Below are 22,273 nucleotides of genomic sequence, written 5' to 3' on the forward strand. Positions count from 1 at the left end.
CCAATACTTGCTCCCTTCGCAAGGCTGCTATATCAGTGCAGCACTGATGGAATGTTGCATTGTTGGAGTTGCTGGAGTTCAGGTGAAATTTAAGCTGAGGCCTTTTCTGCCTGTCTAGTGAACATCAAACATCCCATGGCACTATTCAAAGAAGAACAGGGAATTGTCATGGTGGTCTGGCTAAAATTCGTCCCTCAACCATTGATTGACTGGTCAATTTATCTCATTAGCTGTTAATAAGCCTTTGCTGTTTGCAAATTGATTGCTACATCTGTCAACATAACAGTTAGAACACAAGAAATAGGAGCAGGAGGAGGTCGTTCAGCTCTTTGAGCCTGCTCCACCATTTGGCAAGATCATGACTTATCTTCTAACTCTACCTACACTAGGGGCAATTTACAATGGCCAATTTACCAATCAGCCTGCAAGTCTTTGACTGTGGGAGGAAACTGGAGCACCCGACGAAAACCCACACGGTCACAGGGAGAACTTGCAAACTCCGCACAGGCAGTACCCAGAATCGAACCCGGGTCGCTGAAGCTGTGAGGCTGCGGTGCTAACCATTGCGCCATTGTGCCTCTCATGGCCAAGGCGGTGGTGTACAGGTCTACACATGTCTGTGGAATCTGGCTCTCCATGAGGGTCGCTACCCTCTCGATGGAGGAAGCCATGTGCTCACATGCCTGGGACATGGCAGCACTCATGGCATGGATGGACTCCTGCATCATTGGGTCATGGCTGCACATGGCCTCCAGCATCTCTGCCAGATATTTCTGTACTCCTCTCTGCAACTGCAACATGCCCTGTATTGTCGACACTAGAGTCTCGTCATCAGTCTGGGGCTCAGCATGGGCCTGGCCACCTGTTCTAAAGCTGAGCACAAACCCACCAAGGTGAAAGTATCTGCACTGGTAAAAGGTGCTGGAGAGTCATGGGACCGTGCATCCTCTGTCTGCTCGTCCTTGGAGATTGACTGCTGTTCCCTTTGGATTGACTGTCCTGCGGCCACCTGCATGACAGAATACAAACGTGTGACGTGTGTGGGTTAGGCTTTGCAGATGTTGGCATGATATCCATGTGTTATGAAGATTTCCAGAGTGTGCTGGATGTTAATGGAAGATACTCTTCACCCTCTTGCGTGCAGACTCCATTCACACCATATGCGATTGAGTGGCCACCTTGGGTACCTGCCAACTCCAGTGCTTCACTCTCAGCTGCTGAGAAAGGCTGTATTTTATCAATACCTATGTCAGTCTTTCAGGTCCACCTGTTATTATGGGTCCTGTTGTCTTGCAAATGGAAAGAGGGAGATAGTCATACTTCACAGGTAGAGCTATAGGATAGGTGTGCTAATGGCAGCCCCTCATCATCTGCAGAGCTTTCCTATATGGCCCATCCTCACATCAGCTCTTGGGAGGTAATGGGAGTGAGCTATGAAAGAAGGTAGCCTGTGGCTGAGATACTGCCATGCAGCTGGCATGATGTGTTGATGGCTATCCCCTTTGCCTCCCAAACCCATGTCCCACTTCCTCCTGCATAGTCACAATGGAGAGTGGTATGGAGCACTCATCTTGGCAGACTGAACAAGGTCGTTGAGCCTCTTTCTGCATGGGCCCATGTTCAGGGAATGTGGTGGAGGGTGGGTGTGCATGTGGGGATGACCCCACGGCTGCTGATCTCCTCTGCGATCTCCATCCAGGCTTGTTTGGTCAGGTGGGAGGACCTCGTCTTGCCATCACTAGGGAAGAGGACCTCCTGCCTTTCCCTTTTAGCCTGGAGGACAATTTCCAGGGAAGCATTCTAAACCAGGGGGCCAGCCAGTGTCTTGCCCGAGCCATCCTGCAGTTTCCTTGACAGCGAGGTGGGGGGTCCAGGAGTCACTGCGACACCAGTCTCAATGCAGTAAACAATGAAGGACTTGAAAGCAAACATGAAAGCAGGGGCTGACAGGGCTTTAACTATGGCGCTAACACCTGCTCCAGAGTCATGCAACGCTGCATTCGGAGCCTTGAATCCTGCCCCCGTCACGTTATTCAAAGAGCCCTGCACCTCCATTATAAATAGCCGCTCACCGCATGATTGCAGTGGGCCGGCCACAAACAAACTGAGTGACGAGGGCACCCACTTCTGGATCTGCTGCCAGAAGCGGCAATGAAAATGCTAAAAAATCCAGGCTCTGGAGGGCTAGCATGGACTTGATGGGTAAAATGGCCTCCTGTACTGTCACCATTCTCTGATTCTACTCTATAATTCTATAATAATGCATTCTATGATAATACAGAGAGATACTGATATTAAATGCTATTTTGCATGTCTAAGTTATCGTGATTATTTCTGAGTAGTGAAATTGCAAGTCATGTGAAAAGAATAAATTGACATTATTCCTGCAGTATTTCTTCAGAGATGATTGACAGCCAGGATGCACAGACAAAATTAAATGGAAGTAAAAGCTTCATTTTGTAATCTATTATCACATGTACATCTTTCCACTTCTTTTTCAATTTTCTTACAAATACATTTTATCAGCCTAATGTACCTACCTATCAAAAAAAAAATATTGAATTTACATATTGGCCTGGAGTTTTTGTTAGGTTGCGGTGGTTTTTATTTTCAGCTCTATTCACCCAAAATCGGCTAAACTAGTGCAAAATTGCAGCATTTAACCACAAATTATGTCTGGTGCAAATAGAGTTTCTGCAATCTTTTGCTTTGGTTTGAAAATCATTGTGTTGGAGGCCAGCCTCACCCACACAACACTGACCACATCCCCAGACTGAATTAATCACCATGGCATGTTTCCAGTTATTGCACCTTTTTGCAGGCCTTCAAAGAGGATCTTAAAATTAAGCTTTATTTTCGGTGCAAGGACACTCTAAAGCATATTTTAAAAGCCTTTAAGTGCAGAAAAAAAATACTAAGAAACTGACTGCTGTACACCAATGAGTCGAGTAAATAGTTCTGAATTTTTAAAAAAAATAATTTTCCCTTATTAAAATCAGATTACACACAGGAGGTGGATTGACACTCTGACTAAAATGCTTATTTTTTGTGATGAACCCATTTTCAGCTGTATTAATAAAACTGCATCAGGTTACCATTCCTAAATATCTCAAGGAATAATTTTTAATGCGCATTAAAAAAAATTATAAAACACTGCCCGATTGCTCTGATTCATGGAAGGTTTTACATTTGGCGATATGCAGAAACTTGAGCAAAAACCACTTCTGAAAACTAGTGCAATTTTGAGAGATATTTGTGCCCGGATTGCCAATTGCACTCAAAATGGAAACTCCGCCACATTGTGTTGTAATTATTAAGGGGGAGATAATTTATTAATGATTATGTCCACTTAGCATTCATATAAATATCATAGTTGCTGCACTCTCATTATGCTCCCCACCCCCCACTACTACTGTGTGAAGATCTGCTTCCCTGGTGCATTCTTATTTAACCCTCCTACAGCCTGACAGCATATAATGAATATTTTGGTTCTGTGGTGCATGTATTCTCTATATAATCATACTATTCAACACAATGGCATAAGCAGTTTTACTTCTTTTCAGATAACACCCTGTGGTGCTGAAAAAATACTGGAACCACGCCATGATGCAGAGCAATATAGGCATACTGCTGCTGAATGTGTTCATCTAAAGTTCTTGGGTGTGAAATCCAACTTTGATAAGGGCGCAAAATAAGTGGTAGCAAATCAGCTGACCGTTACACACACCATCCAATTTTCCTTAAAGATAAATATGGCAGGGTATATAACATATGCCTGATTTGCTACTGCCTGTTTTGTATCCTCCTAAAGTTGATCTTCACTTCTGTTGTCTCCCATATTCATTTTTATTTCAAATGGTTCTGGAATGCCAATCTCTGTGAAAATAATGGAGCAGAATTTTAGATGGGCATATTAAGCATTTGTAAATTAGTTCCTCACTGCATAATTTCAGGAACAAATCATCAAGAGTAGTTTTATTCTACAATAAGTTTAAACTACCAAATGAAACACAAATGCCTTCTCACATATAAGAAAAAAGTGTTAATAATTCAGCTGTGCTTTCAGCATTTTCCTATGCTCCTTCTTGTTGTCTCAGAACATGTTTTAATTTTAAGGCATACGGCATGCTTGCCTTCATCGGTCGGGGCATAGAGTATAAAAATTGGCAAGTCATGCTGCAGCTGTACAGAACTTTAGTTAGGCCACACTTAGAATATTGCGTGCAATTCTGGTCGCCACACTACCAGAAGGATGTGGAGGCTTTGGAGAGGGTACAGAAGAGGTTTCCCAGGATGTTGCCTGGTCTGGATGGCATTAGCTATGAAGAGAGGTTGGATAAACTCGGATTGTTTTCACTGGAACGACGGAGGTGGAGGGGCGACATGATAGAGGTTTACAAAGTTATGAGTGGCATGGACAGAGTGGATAGTCAGAAGCTTTTCCCCAGGGTGGAAGAGTCAGTTACTAGGGGACATAGGTTTAAGGTGCTAGGGGCAAAGTTTAGAGGGGATGTACGAAGCAAGTTCTTTACACAGAGGATGGTGAGTGCCTGGAACTTGCTGCCGGGGGAGGTGGTGGAAGCAGGTACAATAGCGACGTTTAAGAGGCATCTTGACAAATACATGAATAGGATGGGAATAGAGGGATACTGTCCCCGGAAGTGCAGAAGGTTTTAGTTTGGACAGGCATCAAGATCGACGCAGGCTTGGAGGGCCAAATGGCCCGTTCCTGGGCTGTATTGTTCTTTGTTCTCTAATATAGAAGGGGAAATTCATTTGCGTAGCACTGAGTTACGTCGATACCCCGGGCAGGCAGTGTTGTGGGTCACTACCTGGGTAGCTTGTGTGACATTCGTCAATGATATCAATGAAGTACGCCCCACTAGTAGCAGCCTGTGCTGCTGCCTGCCCCTAGGTAATCTATGTAAATTCACGTGACGCCACAAGAAGCAAGCAAATTTCTCCCACAGTCTTTCCAGGAAATTCCTCAGAGGTTCTCTTGATAAACTACCATAACTCCAGCAGAGGATCAGCAGAAACCCTGGACACACGGTGTCACAGTGGCCAACAGGGACAGCCTCGGCAAAATTTCCAGCATCTGTTATCCAATTCCTTTTGAAGGCGACTATTGAATCTGTTTCCTTACCCTACCAATCAGTGCATTCCAAATCCTAACCATTTGTTGTGTAAAAGGAAGTTTTTCCTCATGTCTCTTCTGGTTCTTTTGCCAATCACCTTAAATCTGTCTCCTTTTGTTATTAACCCTATCTAAATTCTTCATGATTTTAAACACCTCTATCAAATTACCTCTGAACCTTCACTGCTGTATGGAGAGCAACACCAATTTCTCCAGTCTATCCACATAACTGCAATCCCTGGAACCATTCTAGTAAATCTCTTCTCTACACTCTCCAAACTCCTCACATTATTCCTAAAGTGTAGTGCCGAGACTTGGACACCATACTCCAGCTGGGACCAAAATAGTGTTTTATTTCGGTATAGTATAACTTCCTGGCTTTTGTATTGGATGCCTCTATTTATAAAGCCCAGGATTCCATATACTTTATTAACTGCTTTGTTAATCTGTCCTGCAAACTTCAAAGATTTGTGCATAAACACCCATAGGTCTCTATGTTCTCGCACCCTTTTTACCATTGTAGGATAAAGGATGCTTTTTAATTGACTGAACATCTGCTTTAAAGGCAAATTTTCCAATCAGTTGAACACCTATATTCTAAAGGTTAACCTGATCATGCTGTATTTTTCTTGTATGTTAAAACTCATTCAATCTCAGACGATCAAGTTATCCCCATCGCTTGGCAGCATTTAGACAAGTAAAGAATTACTTATCTACAGTCCTCAAAGGGGTTAACAGTTATAACTGGAATATGCTTCTTCCATAATTAGGTCCCAACCATTCCTCAAAGTCTGATTTAAGTAGCACACAGAAATTCTAATCATTGCCTCTTTCTTCAGAATTCTATAAAGAATATTAACTGTAATAAGTAATCATCTTAAATAATTAACTCATCTCCAGTTTGTCATAGGGTATTAATTAGTTGCTTTATTTCTTTACAGAACAATCAAGGTGGAGGTGTATGACTGGGACAGAGATGGCAGGTAAGACTTGGAGTAATGCATTTTAATGACACGTGAAATAAGAAGAATAATCCACCAGAACGCTATTATATTTTATCTGATCAACTGTTCAGCCAAAAAGCCAGGTTCGGTTACATTCTGCATCTTAATTGGTACCTTCTAAGCTTTGGAAAAATCAGATACCATCTGGTTATGCAGCAGTTTCTGTGTCAGGCTAGCAGGAATCAATGCGATTACCATGAGTTCTGCTGTGTGGAACTTCTCAATGTTTGGCTCACTGCAGCTTGCAGATTAACTGTTGCACAGTTCAGTGTAATTCACAGTATCATCACTGTTGATCCTCAATACTTGTGGTATTGGAGTTTCAGTCAAATTCTGAAATAGAATATCTATTGGCAATCTAACTTTTTCTTGCTCTTCACCTATCACCTCACTTTTTAAAATTGTATTTCTTCAATTATTATGTTACCATTAGTATTAAATATTGAAAGGACCACAAAGTAAAATGAGAGTTAATGCTGTGTCGGTTAACTTTTAATAAAACTTCTGTATCACCTCACCACTGTTGGCCATCAAGGTCCCATTCTCTGGAATTGTCTGCATAAATCCCTTTACCTCTCAATCTCCCTCTGCTTCTTTGTGACTCAATCTTAAACTCCTAATCTTTAACCAGGTTTTCAGTCACCCCTCCTAACATCTCTTCTGGCTCAGCATGCATTTTGTTCAGTGAAGCGCTTTGGGATGTTTTTCTATGTTTAAGGCACTATGTAAAGCCAAGATGTTGACCAGGACAAAGATCTGATGGATTTATATTCTGGCATTTTGCTTGGGTATTGGGGAATGGGTGTTTGTGCTAGTCATTCCTTCACTACTATAATGATGCTTCTAAATCTCCTGCAACATTAAGATCACTAATGTCAGTTCTGGCCTTAAATTCAATATTCACACCTCGATTTTATTCTGTAGTTGAAGAGTATTGTACAAGTTTACCATTGATGGTTTTTAACAAGGAAGAAAAAAAAAATGATTCTTTTCCTCCCTTTTCACTAGTCTTTGTACTTCATTTCCTTTCTAATAGGAATCCTTGGTGCAGCCTCATATAAGGCTTACGACAGATGCCAGGAAGAAAATACTATTGAGAGCCAGGCTGAATATAGAAGGTCCAGAGGGGAAGTGAAAAAGCAAATAAGAGAAGCAGAGAGAGAGCATGAAAAGAGACTGGCAGCTAGCATTAAAGGAAATCCCAATGTTTTCTATAGGCATATAAATAGTAAAAGGGTGGTAAAAGGAGGAGTGGGACCAATTAGGGACCAGAAAGGGGATTTACACATGGAGGTAGAGGGCATAGCTGAGGTATTAAATGAATACTTTGCATCTGTCTTTACCAAGGAAGAAGATACAACTCAGGCAATGTTGAAAGAGGGGGTAAGTCAAACACTAGAGGGGTTTAAAATTGATAAAGAGGAAGTATTTCATAGGCTGGCTGTATTTAAAGTTGATAAAGCACCAGGACAAGATGAGATGCATCCAAGGATACTGAGGGATGTGAGGCTGGAAATCGCAGAGGCACTGGCCATAATTTTTCAGACGTCCTTCAACTTGGGGGTGGTGCCAGGGGACTGGAGAATTGCAAACGTTATACCCTTGTTCAAAAAAGGGTGTAAAGATAAGCCCAGCAACTACAGGCCAGCCAGTTTAACTTCAGTGGTGGGAAAACTTCTAGAAAAAATAATTTGGGACAAAATCAACAGTCACATGGACAAATACGAGTTAATTAAGGAAAGCCAGCATAGATTTCTGAAAGGGAAAATCATTTTTAACTAATTTGCTGGGGATTTTGTGAGGAGGTAATAGAGAGGATTGATGAGGGCAATGCTGTTGATGTAGTGTACATGGATTTTCAAAAGGTAATTGATACAATGCCACACAACAGACATGTGAACAAACTTGTAGCTCATCGAATAAAAGAGATGGTAGCAGCATGGATATGAAATTGGCTGAGTGGCAAGAAAAAAGAGTAGTGGTTAATGGAGGTTTTTCGGGCTGAAGGAAGGTTTTATTTTATTTTATTTAGAGATACAGCACTGAAACAGGCCCTTCGGTCCACCGAGTCTGTGCCGACCAATAACCAGCCATTTATACTAACCCTGCAGTAATCCCATATTCCCTATCACCTACTTACACTAGGGGCAATTTACAATGGCCAATTTACCTATCAACCTGCAAGTCTTTGGCTTTGGGAGGAAACCGGAGCACCCGGCGAAAACCCACGCGGTCACAGGGAGAACTTGCAAACTCCGCACAGGCAGTACCCAAAATTGAACCCAGGTCCCTGGAGCTGTGAGGCTGCGGTGCTAACCACTGCGCCGCCCAAGTTTGTGGTGGAGTTTCCCAGGGATCAGTGTTGGGACCCTTGCTTTTCCTGATATATATTAATGACATAGACCCTGGTGTACAGGGCACAATTTCAAAGCTGGCAGATGTTATGAAACTTGGAAGCATTGTGAACTGTGGATAGTGTAGAACTTCAAAAGGACATAGACAAGTTGGTGGAATGGACAGACAGGTGGCAGATGAAGTTCAATGCAGAGAAATGTTAAGTGATTCATTTTGGTAGGAAGAACATGGAGAGACAATATAGAATAAAGGGTACAATTCTAAAGGGGGTTCAGGAGTAGAGGGACCTAGGTGTATATTTAGATAAGTCATTGAAGGTGGCAGGACAGGTTGAGAGAACAGTTAATAAAGTGTACAGTATCCTGGGCTTTATTAATAGGGGCATAGAACACAAGAGCAAGGAAGTTATGTTGAACTTGTATAAGACACTAGTTCGGCCTCAGCTGAAGTATTGCATCCAATTCTGGGCACCGCACTTGAGGAAAAACGTGAGGGCATTGGCGAGAGTACAGAAAAGATTCATGAGAACGGTTCCGGGGATGAAGAATTTCAGTTATGAAGATAGATTGGAGAAGTCAGGACTGTTTTCCTTGGAGAAGAGGAGGCTGAGAGGTGATTTGATAGAGGTATTCAAAATCATGAGAGGTCTGGACAGAGTAGATAGAGAGAAACTGTTACCACTCATGAAAGGATTGCGAATGAGAGGGCACAGATTTAAAGTATTTGGTAAGAGAGGCAAAAATGACATGAAGAAAAACTTTTTCACGTAGCGAGTGGTTAAAGTCTGGAATGTGCTGCCTGAGAACGTGGTGGATGCAGGTTCAAATAAAGCATTCAAAAGGGAATTAGACAGTTATGTGAAAAGGAAGAATGTGCAGGGTTATGGGGAGAAGGCAGGGGAATGGAACTGAGGGAGTCACTCTTTCAGAGAGCCGGTGTGGACACGATGGGCCTCCTTCTGTGCTGTAACGATTCTGTGATACAGATGAATCATCTATTGGTGCTTTCTCAATATTACACCACTTTTTACTTAATTTGCATCTTGCCTAAATTTGTTGAGTGCGAGTTAAGGTTCCAACCTACATACTACCTATTAATCACAAAGGCTAATGTTAATCCTGGTGCAGTCCAAATGCTGGCAGGAAAATGTCTCCCAACAGCTACCTTAAAAGAAACAAAGCAAAACTCATGAACTGTGTTTCAAACCATTTTCAAAGACTCAACTGTTGCGAATGAGTTTTGCTTTCAAAAAGTGCTTTTGAACATTTATTGCACTGCTGAGCTTTTAAAAAAAAAAATGCAGTTGCATCCAAATAAATATTTCATCATACGCACAAAGGAAATGACAAAAGTGTTTCTCTCCAATCCTTTAGAGAAACTTTCAAGATTAACTATTTTTCAGTAAAGTTGGAATGGACTAAGTTGCTGAATTTTTGGAATGACTCCTCTAGTTTTCTAACTTTGTGTATGTGCAAAGAATCCTGAATAGGAAGTTGCAACCTGACTGATGTGTCAAGAATATCATGTGAATTTATATAATAAAAGTGACGATAATCTCCAAAAGCTTCAATTTATCTGAATATTCATGCAGATATTTTGGAATACAAATAGACAGATCGGATTTTGATTTTCTCTGTCAATTATTTCTTGTGCCCTGGTTCAGACATTTGCATTAAATTCTTGTCTGTGCTATTTTTATGCATTCACCAACTAGTTTAAAATAACTGACTTTAATGTGAATAAATTAATCAGTGTGACAAAAATAATAGGGGAAAATAAACTCCACTCCAATGGGTTTTAACAAAAAAAGGAAATTTGTGATTGTGGTCAATGTTTCGTTTAGTGAATAAGAAGAAGAATCATTCTGTTCAATACTTTTACGGCCCCAATGGTAAAGTAATAATGTGAATAATTTAATTCTCTCTTGATTGGTTTGTTTCTTATCTTGATTTTAATACCTGAATTGAAGAATTAAGTCTGCAGAAAAGGAGAGGAAGTATCCCACCCAGTTACAGAGTGTGAGCTAAGTAGGAAAGGTTTTTAAGATTGAGCCTGTGCTGAAGAAGCACATACCCTGTCAAAGAAAAAATTTTTTTTCAAGAATTTATGCATGATTGTTATCAATCAAGATCAACTCCAACCAATATGGTGAATATGTTGAGTTTAGAGTTAAAATGGAATATAGCACACTAGTTATGCAGCAAAAACATATGACCCTGACAAGTGGTGAATACCAGGTGAGGCAGAATGGCTAGCATGCGCGAACAGCTCTCCTTTTTCTTTCCTTTCTCTTTTCTTGTCAGCACCTCACATCTTCACAACTCTTCAAATTACCGAAGAGTGTTAGACCGAAGTCAGCATGTATCCACCCTTGAGAGTTTCTTTCCTTAGCCTTCTGCAAAGGTTTCCTTCCAAACTTTATTGTTTATACACTTTTTCAGGGGTGGACCTGGGTGTTATATTGCCAGGACTTAATTGTCCTGTAAAAGTTCTTAATATAAAGTGTCCAATGATATGTCAAGTTATTGATCTAAACCATGGAGTAAAAGCCTTCCCTTAAGTTACCATCTGCCTTCCATAGCCTACTATATATAGCCTTTGCACATATAGCATACTCAGGAATGCTTTGCATATTTCTTTCTGTTCTTCATGATTAATTTCACAACTCCCTTGAATGTCACCCTAGGCCTTCAAACCTACTTCCAGGTGCTCCATGGTTCATATTTGCCTGCTATCAGTTGTTCACAAGGCCTGCCAATAAGCTGTTCATAATGACCACCAAGTCTAACTGACATAATTCCTTATAGAACGATAGGGTTGTTCACTAAAGTCATTTCTATTCTACTTCCACGCACTAACTTTCACATTTCTGGAAGCATCTTAATTAGGCAAGGTTAACTGAAAATCCTAACGCAGCTTTGAAGTATGTTTAAATGTTTTAAGTCTGTCCAGTTGCTCTCCCACTTTTGCAGAAATCTCATCTGACTATGATCCCTTTCCTGGCCTAACGACAGCTGCGATTATCTGATGATACCCATCTCACTTGTTTCCAGAGAAAGAAAACTTTAAGCAGTTCCCAGGAAAATGAAACCTACAACCTTAACCTATTTCAAGCTGATTATAAAATATATATTGATTCTAAGCATATTTCTAATGACTCACAACTATTAGTGTGAGCTTTGGACTTCCCTGTTTGGCCTAGTCAATCCAAATAATTTTTCAAGTGGAAACCTGAACCAAGTGGTAATTACCGAATAACATCCAAAATGAATATAAACATGAACATGTGTGGATTATTGTTGATTGCAAATGTGCATTTTGTTATGATCCCCATTGGAGACCACCAACAAACGAAAAGAATCACCAACTGACCCCAATTTAGGATACAAACCAAATAAACAAGATTTCACTTTTATAAATGTTACTTTAACACTCAAAGCAAAACCAACGGAAATTATACATGAAGCAACAGACAGATCAATACATATATTACAGATTACATCTTAACTATCTGATATAACAGTGATGGGTCTGACAGTTTCACTAGACAGTCCACCCAACATATATGGCCACAATTAGTCACACAGTTCTTCACAAGTCTGAAGTTCCACAGGGAGATTTTCAACTCCTTACTTCAAGGATTTAGCTACAGTTCTTCCAACAGCAGTCCCCTCTCAATCTGAAGTCTGTGGGTGTGGTCTTCGTCACAAGGCACACTTTCCCAGAACCACCTCAGTCTGCTCATGATGGTCTTGATGGCATGGATTTACCAGTCTTTCTTTTGTTCGAGTCCTTCAGTGATGACCTGTGCATTGTCTGGCCTGGTCTGGTTAATCGGCTACGTTTAGTAACAAACAGCTCCTGGATTCATTCTTCAGTTTCTTCTGTTTGCTGGTGATCCACTCCTGCCTGATCTGGGGAGGACGCTGTCTCCTTTTATCTGGTTCCAACCAGTTGTTGTTTTTCCAGCTTCTGTTTTAGTTTATGTTTCTGTTTCAGGTCTAGTTTTTGTTTCAGTTCTAGTTTCCCTCTCAATTAAGGCCTTCCAAAACCAAGCTTTGCAACCATGAGTTCCATCACAATATTGGTAAATGCTGTACTAGGCAGAGGTTGGCTCAAGCTATTGATAAACTCTGCCATATCAACACCATCCTAAAGAAAATTCCATGCTTCATTGGCTATAAAATCAACAGAAGGAAGCATCAATTATATCATGTATTCTCTGGCCTTGATGACGCTGGTCAAAAATTGGCATATGAGTGCTTAACACTTTTTTTTATTCATTCATGGAATGTGGGCATCGCTGGCTAGGCCAGCATTTATTGTCCATCCCTAATTGCCCTTGAGAAGGTGGTGAGCTGTCTTCTTGAAACGCTGCAGTCCATGTGAGGTAGGTACACCCACAGTGCTGTTATGAAGGGAGTTCCAGGATTTTGACCCAGTGACAGTGAAGGAACGGTGAAATAGTTCCAAGTCAGGATGGTGTTCCTGTGCATTTGCTGTCCTTCTATTTGGTAGAGGTTGCGGGTTTGGAAGGTGCTATCTAAGGAGCTTTGGAGCATTGCTGCAGTGCATCTTGTAGATGGTACACACTGCTGCCACTGTGCGATGGTGGTGGAGGAAGTGAATGTTTGTGGATGGGGTGCCAATCAAACATGCTGCTTTGCCCTGGATGGTGTTGAGCTTCTTGAATGTTGTTGGAGCTGCACCCATCCAGGCAAGTGGAGAGTATTCCATCACACTCCTGACTTGTGCCTTGTAGGTGGTGGACAGGATTTGGGGAGTCAGGAGGTGAGTTACCTGCCACAGAATTCCTAGCCTCTGACCTGCTCTTGTAGCTACGGTATTTATATGGCTACTCCAGTTCAGTTTCTCGTCAATGGTAGCCCCTAGGATGTTGATAGTGGGGGATTCAGCGATGGCAATGCCATTGAATGTCAAGGGGAGATGGTTAGATTCTCTTTTATTGGAGATGATCATTGTCTGGCACTTGTGTGGTGCGAATGTTACTTGCCACTTATCAGCCCAAGCCTGGATATTGTCCAGGTCTTGCTGCATTTCTGTACAGACTGCTTCAGTATCTGAGGAGTCATGAATGGTGCTGAACATTGTGCAATCATCAGCGAACATCCCCACTTCTGACCTTATGATTGAAGGAAGGTCATTGATGAAGCAGTTGAAGATGGTTGGGCCTAGGACACTACCCTCAGGAACTCCTGCAGTGATGCCCTGGGGCTGAGAGGATTGACCTCCAACAACCACAACCATTTTCCTTTGTGCTAATTATGAATCCAACCAGCGAAGAGTTTTTCCCCTGATTCCCATTGACTTCAGTTTTGCTAGGGGTCCTTGATGCCATACTCTGTCAAATGCTGCCTTGATGTCAAGGGCAGTTACTCTCACCTCACCTCTTGAGTTCAGCTCTTTTGTCTATGTTTGAACCAAGACTGTAATGAGGTCAGGAGCTGAGTGGCCCTGGCAGAACCCAAACTGAGCGTCACTGAGCAGGTTAATGCTAAGCAAGTGCCGCTTGATGGCACTGTCGATAACCCTTTCCATCACTTTACTGATGATTGAAAGTAGACTAACGTAAAGGCCTGCTACCTGACCCGAACCCGACGACATGTGTCGGGTTCGGGTCGGGTCGGGTTGCACTTCCGGGTCCGGCATTTGGCTTGGGTCAGGCCGGGTCGGACATTCTCTATCACAGGTAAGTGACTCCACAGTTAAGTTAATTTTTGGACTAGAAAGGTGGTTTTGTTATAGTTATTTTAAGCTTGCGCAGATCAGTAAAGAAGTGAAAAACGAAAAGTAAGTTAACTGATGGTCGGGTCGGGTGCGGGAAAAAAATGGAAGGACTCTGGTCGTATGTGGCTCTGTTGGGCTTGAGTTGGGTTTTTTTTTTTTTGCTGACCCGAGCAGGCCTTTAGACTGAAGGGGTGGTAATTGGCCGGGTTGCACTTGTCCTGCTTTTTGTGTACAGGACATACCTGGGTAATTTTCCACATTGCTGGATTTATGCCAGTGTTGTAACTGTACTGGAACAGCTTGGCTAAGGGTGCGGCAAGTACTGGAGCAGAGGTCTTCAGTACTATTGTCAGGGCCCATAGCCTTTGCAGTATCCAGTTTCATACATTCATATGAAACTCCTTACTTCACCATTTAAACAACTGTATTAACCCATTTAAAACAAAACAAATCTGTTGGGATAATCCATACACTAAACTTGGTGTAGTGTCATGTCAGAGCTTCAGAAACTGCAAAATGAACTTTGTAATACAGAAGAATGTAAAAAAAAAGATTAACACACCTGTCGACAGCTTTGACAAGTTTTTCTTGCAACTGATTGAGGTTATGTTCATCTGATAGCCATCAGAACACATCAAATGACACGTTTCCCAGCTTAAGGTGAAACTGCCATGTTTCACCTCAGGCCAAGAATAGTTCAGAATGCTGTTTCAGTTTTCTTCAAGAAAGCAGTAATTTCCTTCAACATTTTGACAAGCAATAATGTACTTCGATTTGTACTGTTAAGGAATTGAGGGCAACTGGTCAACTGAAGGATGCAGCTTGTATTTTCACTGTTCCATCAACTGACTATTTTCCTAGAAATCAACTGACCATTTCCCTAGACTAGAGCATATGCTCGGGTCTTAAGTTAAGATAATTGTTATTATTCTTACTACATGTTTAGACTGATGGACTCCATTCTTGTGTGGGGTGGGGATGCAGTAAACAATTTTGACTGATGTCTGACATTGAAGTTGGCCTTTTTTGAAAAAACAAAAGAGAGACACAAATGCAAAAAGTTAGTCAGGCACAGTAGTGATGCGAGAAGGGGAGGAAAGGAGAATGCAGGGAGAATGGTTCTATCGTGGGCTATGGAACAGGTTGAACAGGAGGGATCTAAAGCAAAACACTGTGGATGGTGGAAATCTGAAATAAAAACAGAAAATGCTGGGAATACCCAGCAAGTCTGGCAGCATCTGTGCAGAGAGAAACAAAGCTAATGGGCTGAATTTTACCAGCCATCTGACATCGGGGGTAATGACGGGAGGGCCCAGAAAATTCTTCCAGGAGAGGCCCGCCACAACCCCCCATGTCGAGAAGGCTATGCCGCATTTTACCGGCGGCGGAGCCTTCATCTGAATATGCTAATCATATTAAAAGTAATGAATAAACACTTGCCTGGTGGCAAGTGAAATTCCGGCCGCTGGCTGGAACTCCCATGCCTTCGGATCTCCATATGGGGATCCAAGGCATGACACTGGTGGGGAGGGGGGAGGAATGAAATTTGCAGGGGTGGGGTGGGGAGCAGGAAAACCGCTCCGATGGGTTGTGGGGATGGTGGGAAGGGGTTACGAGTCAACAGTGCTGAAGGTGGGGGCGGTGAAAGTGCGGCATTTTAAAAGTTGGTTTTCTGTGGTGGGGGGGATAGGTCATTTTATTTATGGAGAATGCTGGAAATAGTGAGGAGGTCAGGCAGCATTTATGGAGAGATAAACAAAGTTAACATTTTAGGTCGTCGGAACCGGAAAATATTAGAGATGTAAAAGGTTTAAAACACGCACAGAGGTGGGGAACGTGGCAAGGGGAGGAAAGAACAAAACGGAAAGTTTGTGATTGGGTGGAAGACAGGAGAGATTAAATGACAAAAGGGATGATGGTGCAAGGCAAAAGGGCATGGTAACGGAATAAGTAAACAAAAGATGGGTCTTGGGGAGATATAAATGGCAATAACAGAGCCATTACCCACAGCTGCTGTCTGATAAAATGGAACAGAGTAGATATGATATAAAATTGTTGAACTCAATGTTAAGTGTGGAAGGCTGCAAAGATGACGCGCTGTCCTCAAACTTCCATTGATCTCCATTTGAACAGTGCAGTAGGTCAGGGGACAGACAGCTTGGAGTGGGAGTGAGGTGGGAAATTAAAATGACAGGATAAAATGGTGGGGTATTGTTAAATTCCTGGTTTATAGGAACATAGGGATTGGACAAGGCCCTTCAGCCTCTGGAGCCTATTCCACTATTCAATGAGATCATGGATTACCTGTGACCTAACACGGACTGCTTAACTGACTGCTGTCACTAAAGAAAGGACTTGCAATTATATCACACCTTTCATGACCATAGGATGTCTCAAAGCGTTTTACAGCCAATTAAATACTTTTGAAGTGCAGCTTTTTTTTTGTTCATGGATGTGAGCATCACTGGCAAGGCTAGCATTTGTTGTCTGTTCCTACATGCCCTTGAGAAGGTGGTGGTTATCACTGTTGTAATGTGGGGAAAGTCTTTGCTCGAGTCGCTCTAAACAGGCTCCAGAAGCTGGCCGAGCGCGTCTACCCTGAGGCACAGTGTGGCTTTCGTGCAGAGAGATCGACCGTTGACATGCTGTTCTCCCTTCGTCAGATACAGGAGAAATGCCGTGAACAACAGATGCCCCTCTACATTGCTTTCATTGATCTCACCAAAGCCTTTGACCTCGTCAGCAGACGTGGTCTCTTCAGACTACTAGAAAAGATTGGATGCCCACCAAAGCTACTAAGTATCATCACCTCATTCCATGACAATATGAAAGGCACAATTCAACATGGTGGCTCCTCATCAGAGCCCTTTCCTATCCTGAGTGGTGTGAAACAGGGCTGTGTTCTCGCACCCACACTTTTTGGGATTTTCTTCTCCCTGCTGCTTTCACATGCGTTCAAGTCCTCTGAAGAAGGAATTTTCCTCCACACAAGATCAGGTGGCAGGTTGTTCAACCTTGCCCGTCTAAGAGCGAAGTCCAAAGTACGGAAAGTCCTCATCAGGGAACTCCTCTTTGCTGACGATGCTGCTTTAACATCTCACACTGAAGAGTGCCTGCAGAGTCTCATCGTCAGGTTTGCGGCTGCCTGCAATGAGTTTGGCCTAACCATCAGCCTCAAGAAAACGAACATCATGGGGCAAGACGTCAGAAATGCTTCATCCATCAATATTGGCGACCAAGCTCTGGAAGTGGTTCAAGAGTTCACCTACCTAGGCTCAACTATCACCAGTAACCTGTCTCTCGATGCAGAAATCAACAAGCGCATGGGAAAGGCTTCCACTGCTATGTCCAGACTGGCCAAGAGAGTGTGGGAAAATGGCGCACTGCACGGAACGCAAAAGTCCGAGTGTATCAGGCCTGTGTCCTCAGTACCTTGCTCTATGGCAGCGAGGCCTGGACAACGTATGTCAGCCAAGAGCGACGTCTCAATTCCTTCCATCTTCGCTGCCTCCGGAGAATACTTGGCATCAGGTGGCAGGACCGTATCTCCAACACAGAAGTCCTCGAGGTGGCCAACATCCCCAGCTCATACACACTACTGAGTCAGTGGCGCTTGAGATGGCTTGGCCATGTGAGATGCATGGAAGATGGCAGGATCCCCGAAGACACATTGTACAGCGAGCTCGCCACTGGTATCAGACCCACCGGCCGTCCATGTCTCCGCTTTAAAGACGTCTGCAAACGCGACATGAAATCCTGTGACATTGATCACAAGTCGTGGGAGTCAGTTGCCAGCGTTCACCAGAGCTGTAGGGCAGCCATAAAGACGGGGCTAAAGTGTGGCGAGTCGAAGAGACTTAGTAGTTGGCAGGAAAAAAGACAGAGGCGCAAGGGGAGAGCCAACTGTGTAACAGCCCCGACAAACAAATTTCTCTGCAGCACCTGTGGAAGAGCCTGTCACTCTAGAATTGGCCTTTCTAGCCACTCCAGGCGCTGCTTCATAAACCATTGACCACCTCCAGGCGCTTATCCATTGTCTCTCGAGATAAGGAGGCCAAAGAAGAATAATGCAGGGCAGCAAAGAAGGTATCTACAGCAGGCTTGAATTTTTAATAATGTCCCTCTGAAAAATACTTCACCCCCATTTGGCAGTCATCAGAGGACTGATTGAGATGAATTTTCCCATATTAAGATTTTCTGGCCGGTGGGACCAATTTTGGGTCACAAACCCAATCGCTGTAGCAGTGAGAATGCTGGTACAGTCTTCCAGGAGGCATTCAGCTAAGAGGGTACCTCTGGAATCGCTGTCTATATAGGGCTGGCTGGCAGGTTGAGGAGCGGCACGATTGCGAGGGCTGCCAGCAACCTTCACTGTCTACAGTGAGAGAGCTGCTGAGGTGACTGGGATGAGAGAGGTCAGGTTGAAATGGCGGCGCAAAATGGCTGGCAGCCACTTCTTCACCATCAGCACTATCCATGACATCAGTCTCCAGGAGGTAATCATACAATTGCAAACCTCTGCCTGCGGATGACCTCAGATTTGCACCTTTAACATGCCGGTTGCATTTTATTCTCATGGTATTCTGACCTTCCACTGTGCACTTGCCTCCTGTGAGTTGTTGAGCTGCAGACAGTCCAGGGGTCCCATGTGTCACTGGTAAAATTACATAACCCTGGGGAAATGCCTGTTGATTTAAACCTGAAATGGCTTCCTGCCACTGCCATCAGCTCGCAGAAACCACCTCCGGGAAAAGCGGGAGGAGGCAGGAAGACATCGACATCCTGCCTGACATTTTCCTCATTTTCCTTGTCCATACCCCCCAACACCTCCCCCCCCCCCCCCCCCGCAACCCCGCCCCCCCACCCCCGCCCCCTGACACCTCTTAAGATGCCAACTGAGTTCTTTAGTGGATTCAAGCGTTGCAATCCCCAGATAGATTGCCTCGGAGGAGAACCGTCACCAAGTCGATCTTGAAACAAAGTGGCACTGTTTGACCCTCTTTTGTAACACCTCCCTATTTCCTTGAGATTTTCCATCCTTCTGCCTTTATATACCAGGCAGGGAAACTGAGATAAAAGCAAAATACTGCAGATGCTGAGAATCTGAAATAAAAACAGGAAATGCTGGAAATACTCAGCAGGTCTGGCAGCATCTGTGGAGAGAGAAGCAGAGTTGACGTTTCAGGTCAGTGACCCTTCTTCAGAAACTGAGATCTGACTTGAGTTCTTCTGTGCGTGTAATAAAAGAACCCAACCCTTTGCCAAGGGAAGATAGTCAGTCCCAAACAGGATAGACTGCATTCCCCATGAGGCCCACTTACCAGCTGCAAAAAAAACCCACTTTGATTTTTTTTACCATGTATAATAGGCATCCTAACTTTTGGATCAAGTTTTAGGAAAAAATGCATATTATAATCTGAAAATTACGGTAAGTGCACATGTCGATACCTGTGCATATTTTCTGACAATTTGATCATTGTAAGACCTCATTAACAATCTCAGAGAATATGCAGAATATTGCAATGACAGATCTGATCTTTGAATTTGTTCTTATTCTCTTTGTACCAAGTTATTTTTTTGTTCCTGTCATTAGCAGAGTTTATACAGGATCTGGTTTTTAAGATCAATGTGATTAGTCTGCAAAGTTGTTCAACTAAAACAATGATCTTTGCATGAGTTCAAATATTATTCCTTGAAATGCATTATCAGGGAAGACAGAGGTGTTTAGAAAACTCTGTTTACAGTGAATCTGTAGCATGCTGGGCCTGAGAATGTTTTCATATTAAATACTGCAGCACTATTCTCTTATTAAAAACAATCAGGATTTTTCATATATTCAAATGATGCTGATAAAACTGAGAATGCCTTCACTTCTTGCTCATCATAAGAGAACGATCTAATAATTCAAGTCTTTCAGTTCATTTGACCTCATATTTCTGCAGTGTCAACCTAGCCATCTTCCCATCATATCATCTCGTTGTTGTTCAATGAGTTCAGTGTCCTAACCTGCAATCCACATCTTTATAACATCAATCATTCTAATTGTGTAAAATGTTCTACGTTTCAAATGCCGTTTTGTGAAGCATTCTTCTTTTGTGAAGCCCTGATGAAATCAGGTACTCCGAGGGTTAACAGAAATGAGCAAGTATTCCAGTCAGTGGCATGCCCATTACTGCTGGTAATGAGTGCCACAAAAAGCTATTTTTCTCTCCTAGTCTCTATGTATGACTGCAACAACTGTTTCAGCCACTGAACACAGTCTTAGTAGCTCAAACCAAGAATAAAATACCAACGTATGTGGGTTTGACAAGTGCTTATGTCTTCAGCATATTAAGGAATATAAAATGAGAATATTATCTGGAGAATGAGCTCCATCATCACATATTAATAAGCTTTCTGTTTTGCGCTATGCTGAAATATCATGATTTAGAAAAATATGTATTTTTACGATCATGCTCCTGTTAAAGTTGGTAGGGCCTCACTTTTTCAATTTGATGGGAGTAGTGCCAAATCAATCATTTCCATACTAATATACAAAGAAAGAGATCAGTTTTCTTTGAACCCGTTTCATCTTGCTGCTCATTTTCATGAATTTACTGAAGTGAGAAAGCAGCCAATGGTTTATAGACTTTGGTATTGTTTCCTACATAAAGCTGCTCTGGGGCTTGCATCAATAAGAAAGCGAAAAAGAAAGAAAGTCTTGCATTTATATAGCACTTTTCACGAACGACGGACGTTTCAAAACATTTTACAGCCAATAAGAGGTGCATTAACCACAGTGCAGGGTGATGACACTTTTGAGAAGCAATGTAACTAGTGAGAATATTACACTTTCCAGTTGCTTTTAGCTATTTGACCTTTTAACTGTGACAACCTGAAATACAGCTTAATTATTGTGTTTTCTCACCAGTCAGAAAAATTACAGCAATAACCTGTACTCATAAGGTTTCTTTGACATAAAAAAAAGTCCTAATGGAACATTGCGATAATCTATTGCTGTCTTCTGCATTGTGGGTGATGTCATGACTTTGTTTTCCTAATGCTTTATAAATTGGAAAGGACAATTAGCAAATTAATATTTATTTGATTTTATGATTATAGGGCACTGCGTTTTCAGGATTATCTGCTTAGGACTCCTTTATATTGTGCAACCATTTCTACATTAGACAGTTCTACAATGTGCTGGGGGTCCCATTACTATTGAATGTATCCAATTTGCATTGGTCAGTGGATTCTTGAGAACCAGTGTAAACTGAGAACCAGCAGTTCTTGGGCATAAGTATGCCTTTAATTTTCTGGTCGTGTCATGGGTTTAAAAGTTTGTGGTTCAGATCACAGTCCAGAGATTTGAGCGCACAATCTAGGCTGAAGCTTCAGTACAGTACTGAGGGAGTGCTGCACTGTCAGAGGTGCTGTCTTTCAGATCAGACATTACACCAGACCATGTCTGCCCTCTCAGGTAGATGTAAAAGATGCCACAGCACAACTCAAAGAAGAGAAAGGGACCTTGGCCAACTTTTATCCCTCAACCAGCACCTAAAACCAGATAATTTGGTTATTTATTTCATTGCTGTTTGTGGAATTCTGCTATGCACAAATTGGCTGCCATCCTTCCTACACTATAGCAATGACTACCCTTCAAAAGTGCTTCACTAGCTACAAAGCACTTTAGGTCACCACATGGACACAAAAGGCACTCTACAAAATGCAAGTTATATAAATACAAATAAAAACAGAAAATGTTGGAAATATGCAGCAGGCCTGGCAGCATCTGTCATCTTGAGAGGTCATCAACCTAAATGTTAACGCTGTTTCTCTTGCCACAGATGCTGCCAGACTGCTGAGTATTTCCAGCACTTAGTTTTTATTTCCAATTTCCAGCATCTGCAGTACTTTGCTTTTATACAAATACAAATTTGTTTGCTCATTTGTAGACTTGGGGGGGGGAATTTGAGCCCCCGTCAAGGCTGGGTAGCTGATTAAACTTGTTAAAGGCTACTTGAGGCCAATTGATGGAGGACGACTGTGA

The 22,273-nt window shown here is 42.5% G+C and overlaps 1 protein-coding gene across 7 annotated transcripts in view; it reads left to right on the forward strand.

The window, feature by feature from the left end:
- Positions 1 to 22,273, forward strand: part of LOC137383870 (copine-8-like) — a 699,632-nt gene that overhangs the window by 420,847 nt on the left and 256,512 nt on the right. For all 7 annotated transcript variants that reach the window (XM_068057206.1, XM_068057208.1, XM_068057209.1 and 4 more), the window contains one exon: positions 6,079 to 6,120. In XM_068057206.1, coding sequence (XP_067913307.1) covers positions 6,079 to 6,120 — 42 coding nt within the window. The remainder of the gene's footprint in view (positions 1 to 6,078; positions 6,121 to 22,273) is intronic.

The sequence above is a fragment of the Heterodontus francisci genome, chromosome 25 (assembly GCF_036365525.1).
Source record: "Heterodontus francisci isolate sHetFra1 chromosome 25, sHetFra1.hap1, whole genome shotgun sequence".
Classification (NCBI taxonomy): domain Eukaryota; kingdom Metazoa; phylum Chordata; class Chondrichthyes; order Heterodontiformes; family Heterodontidae; genus Heterodontus; species Heterodontus francisci.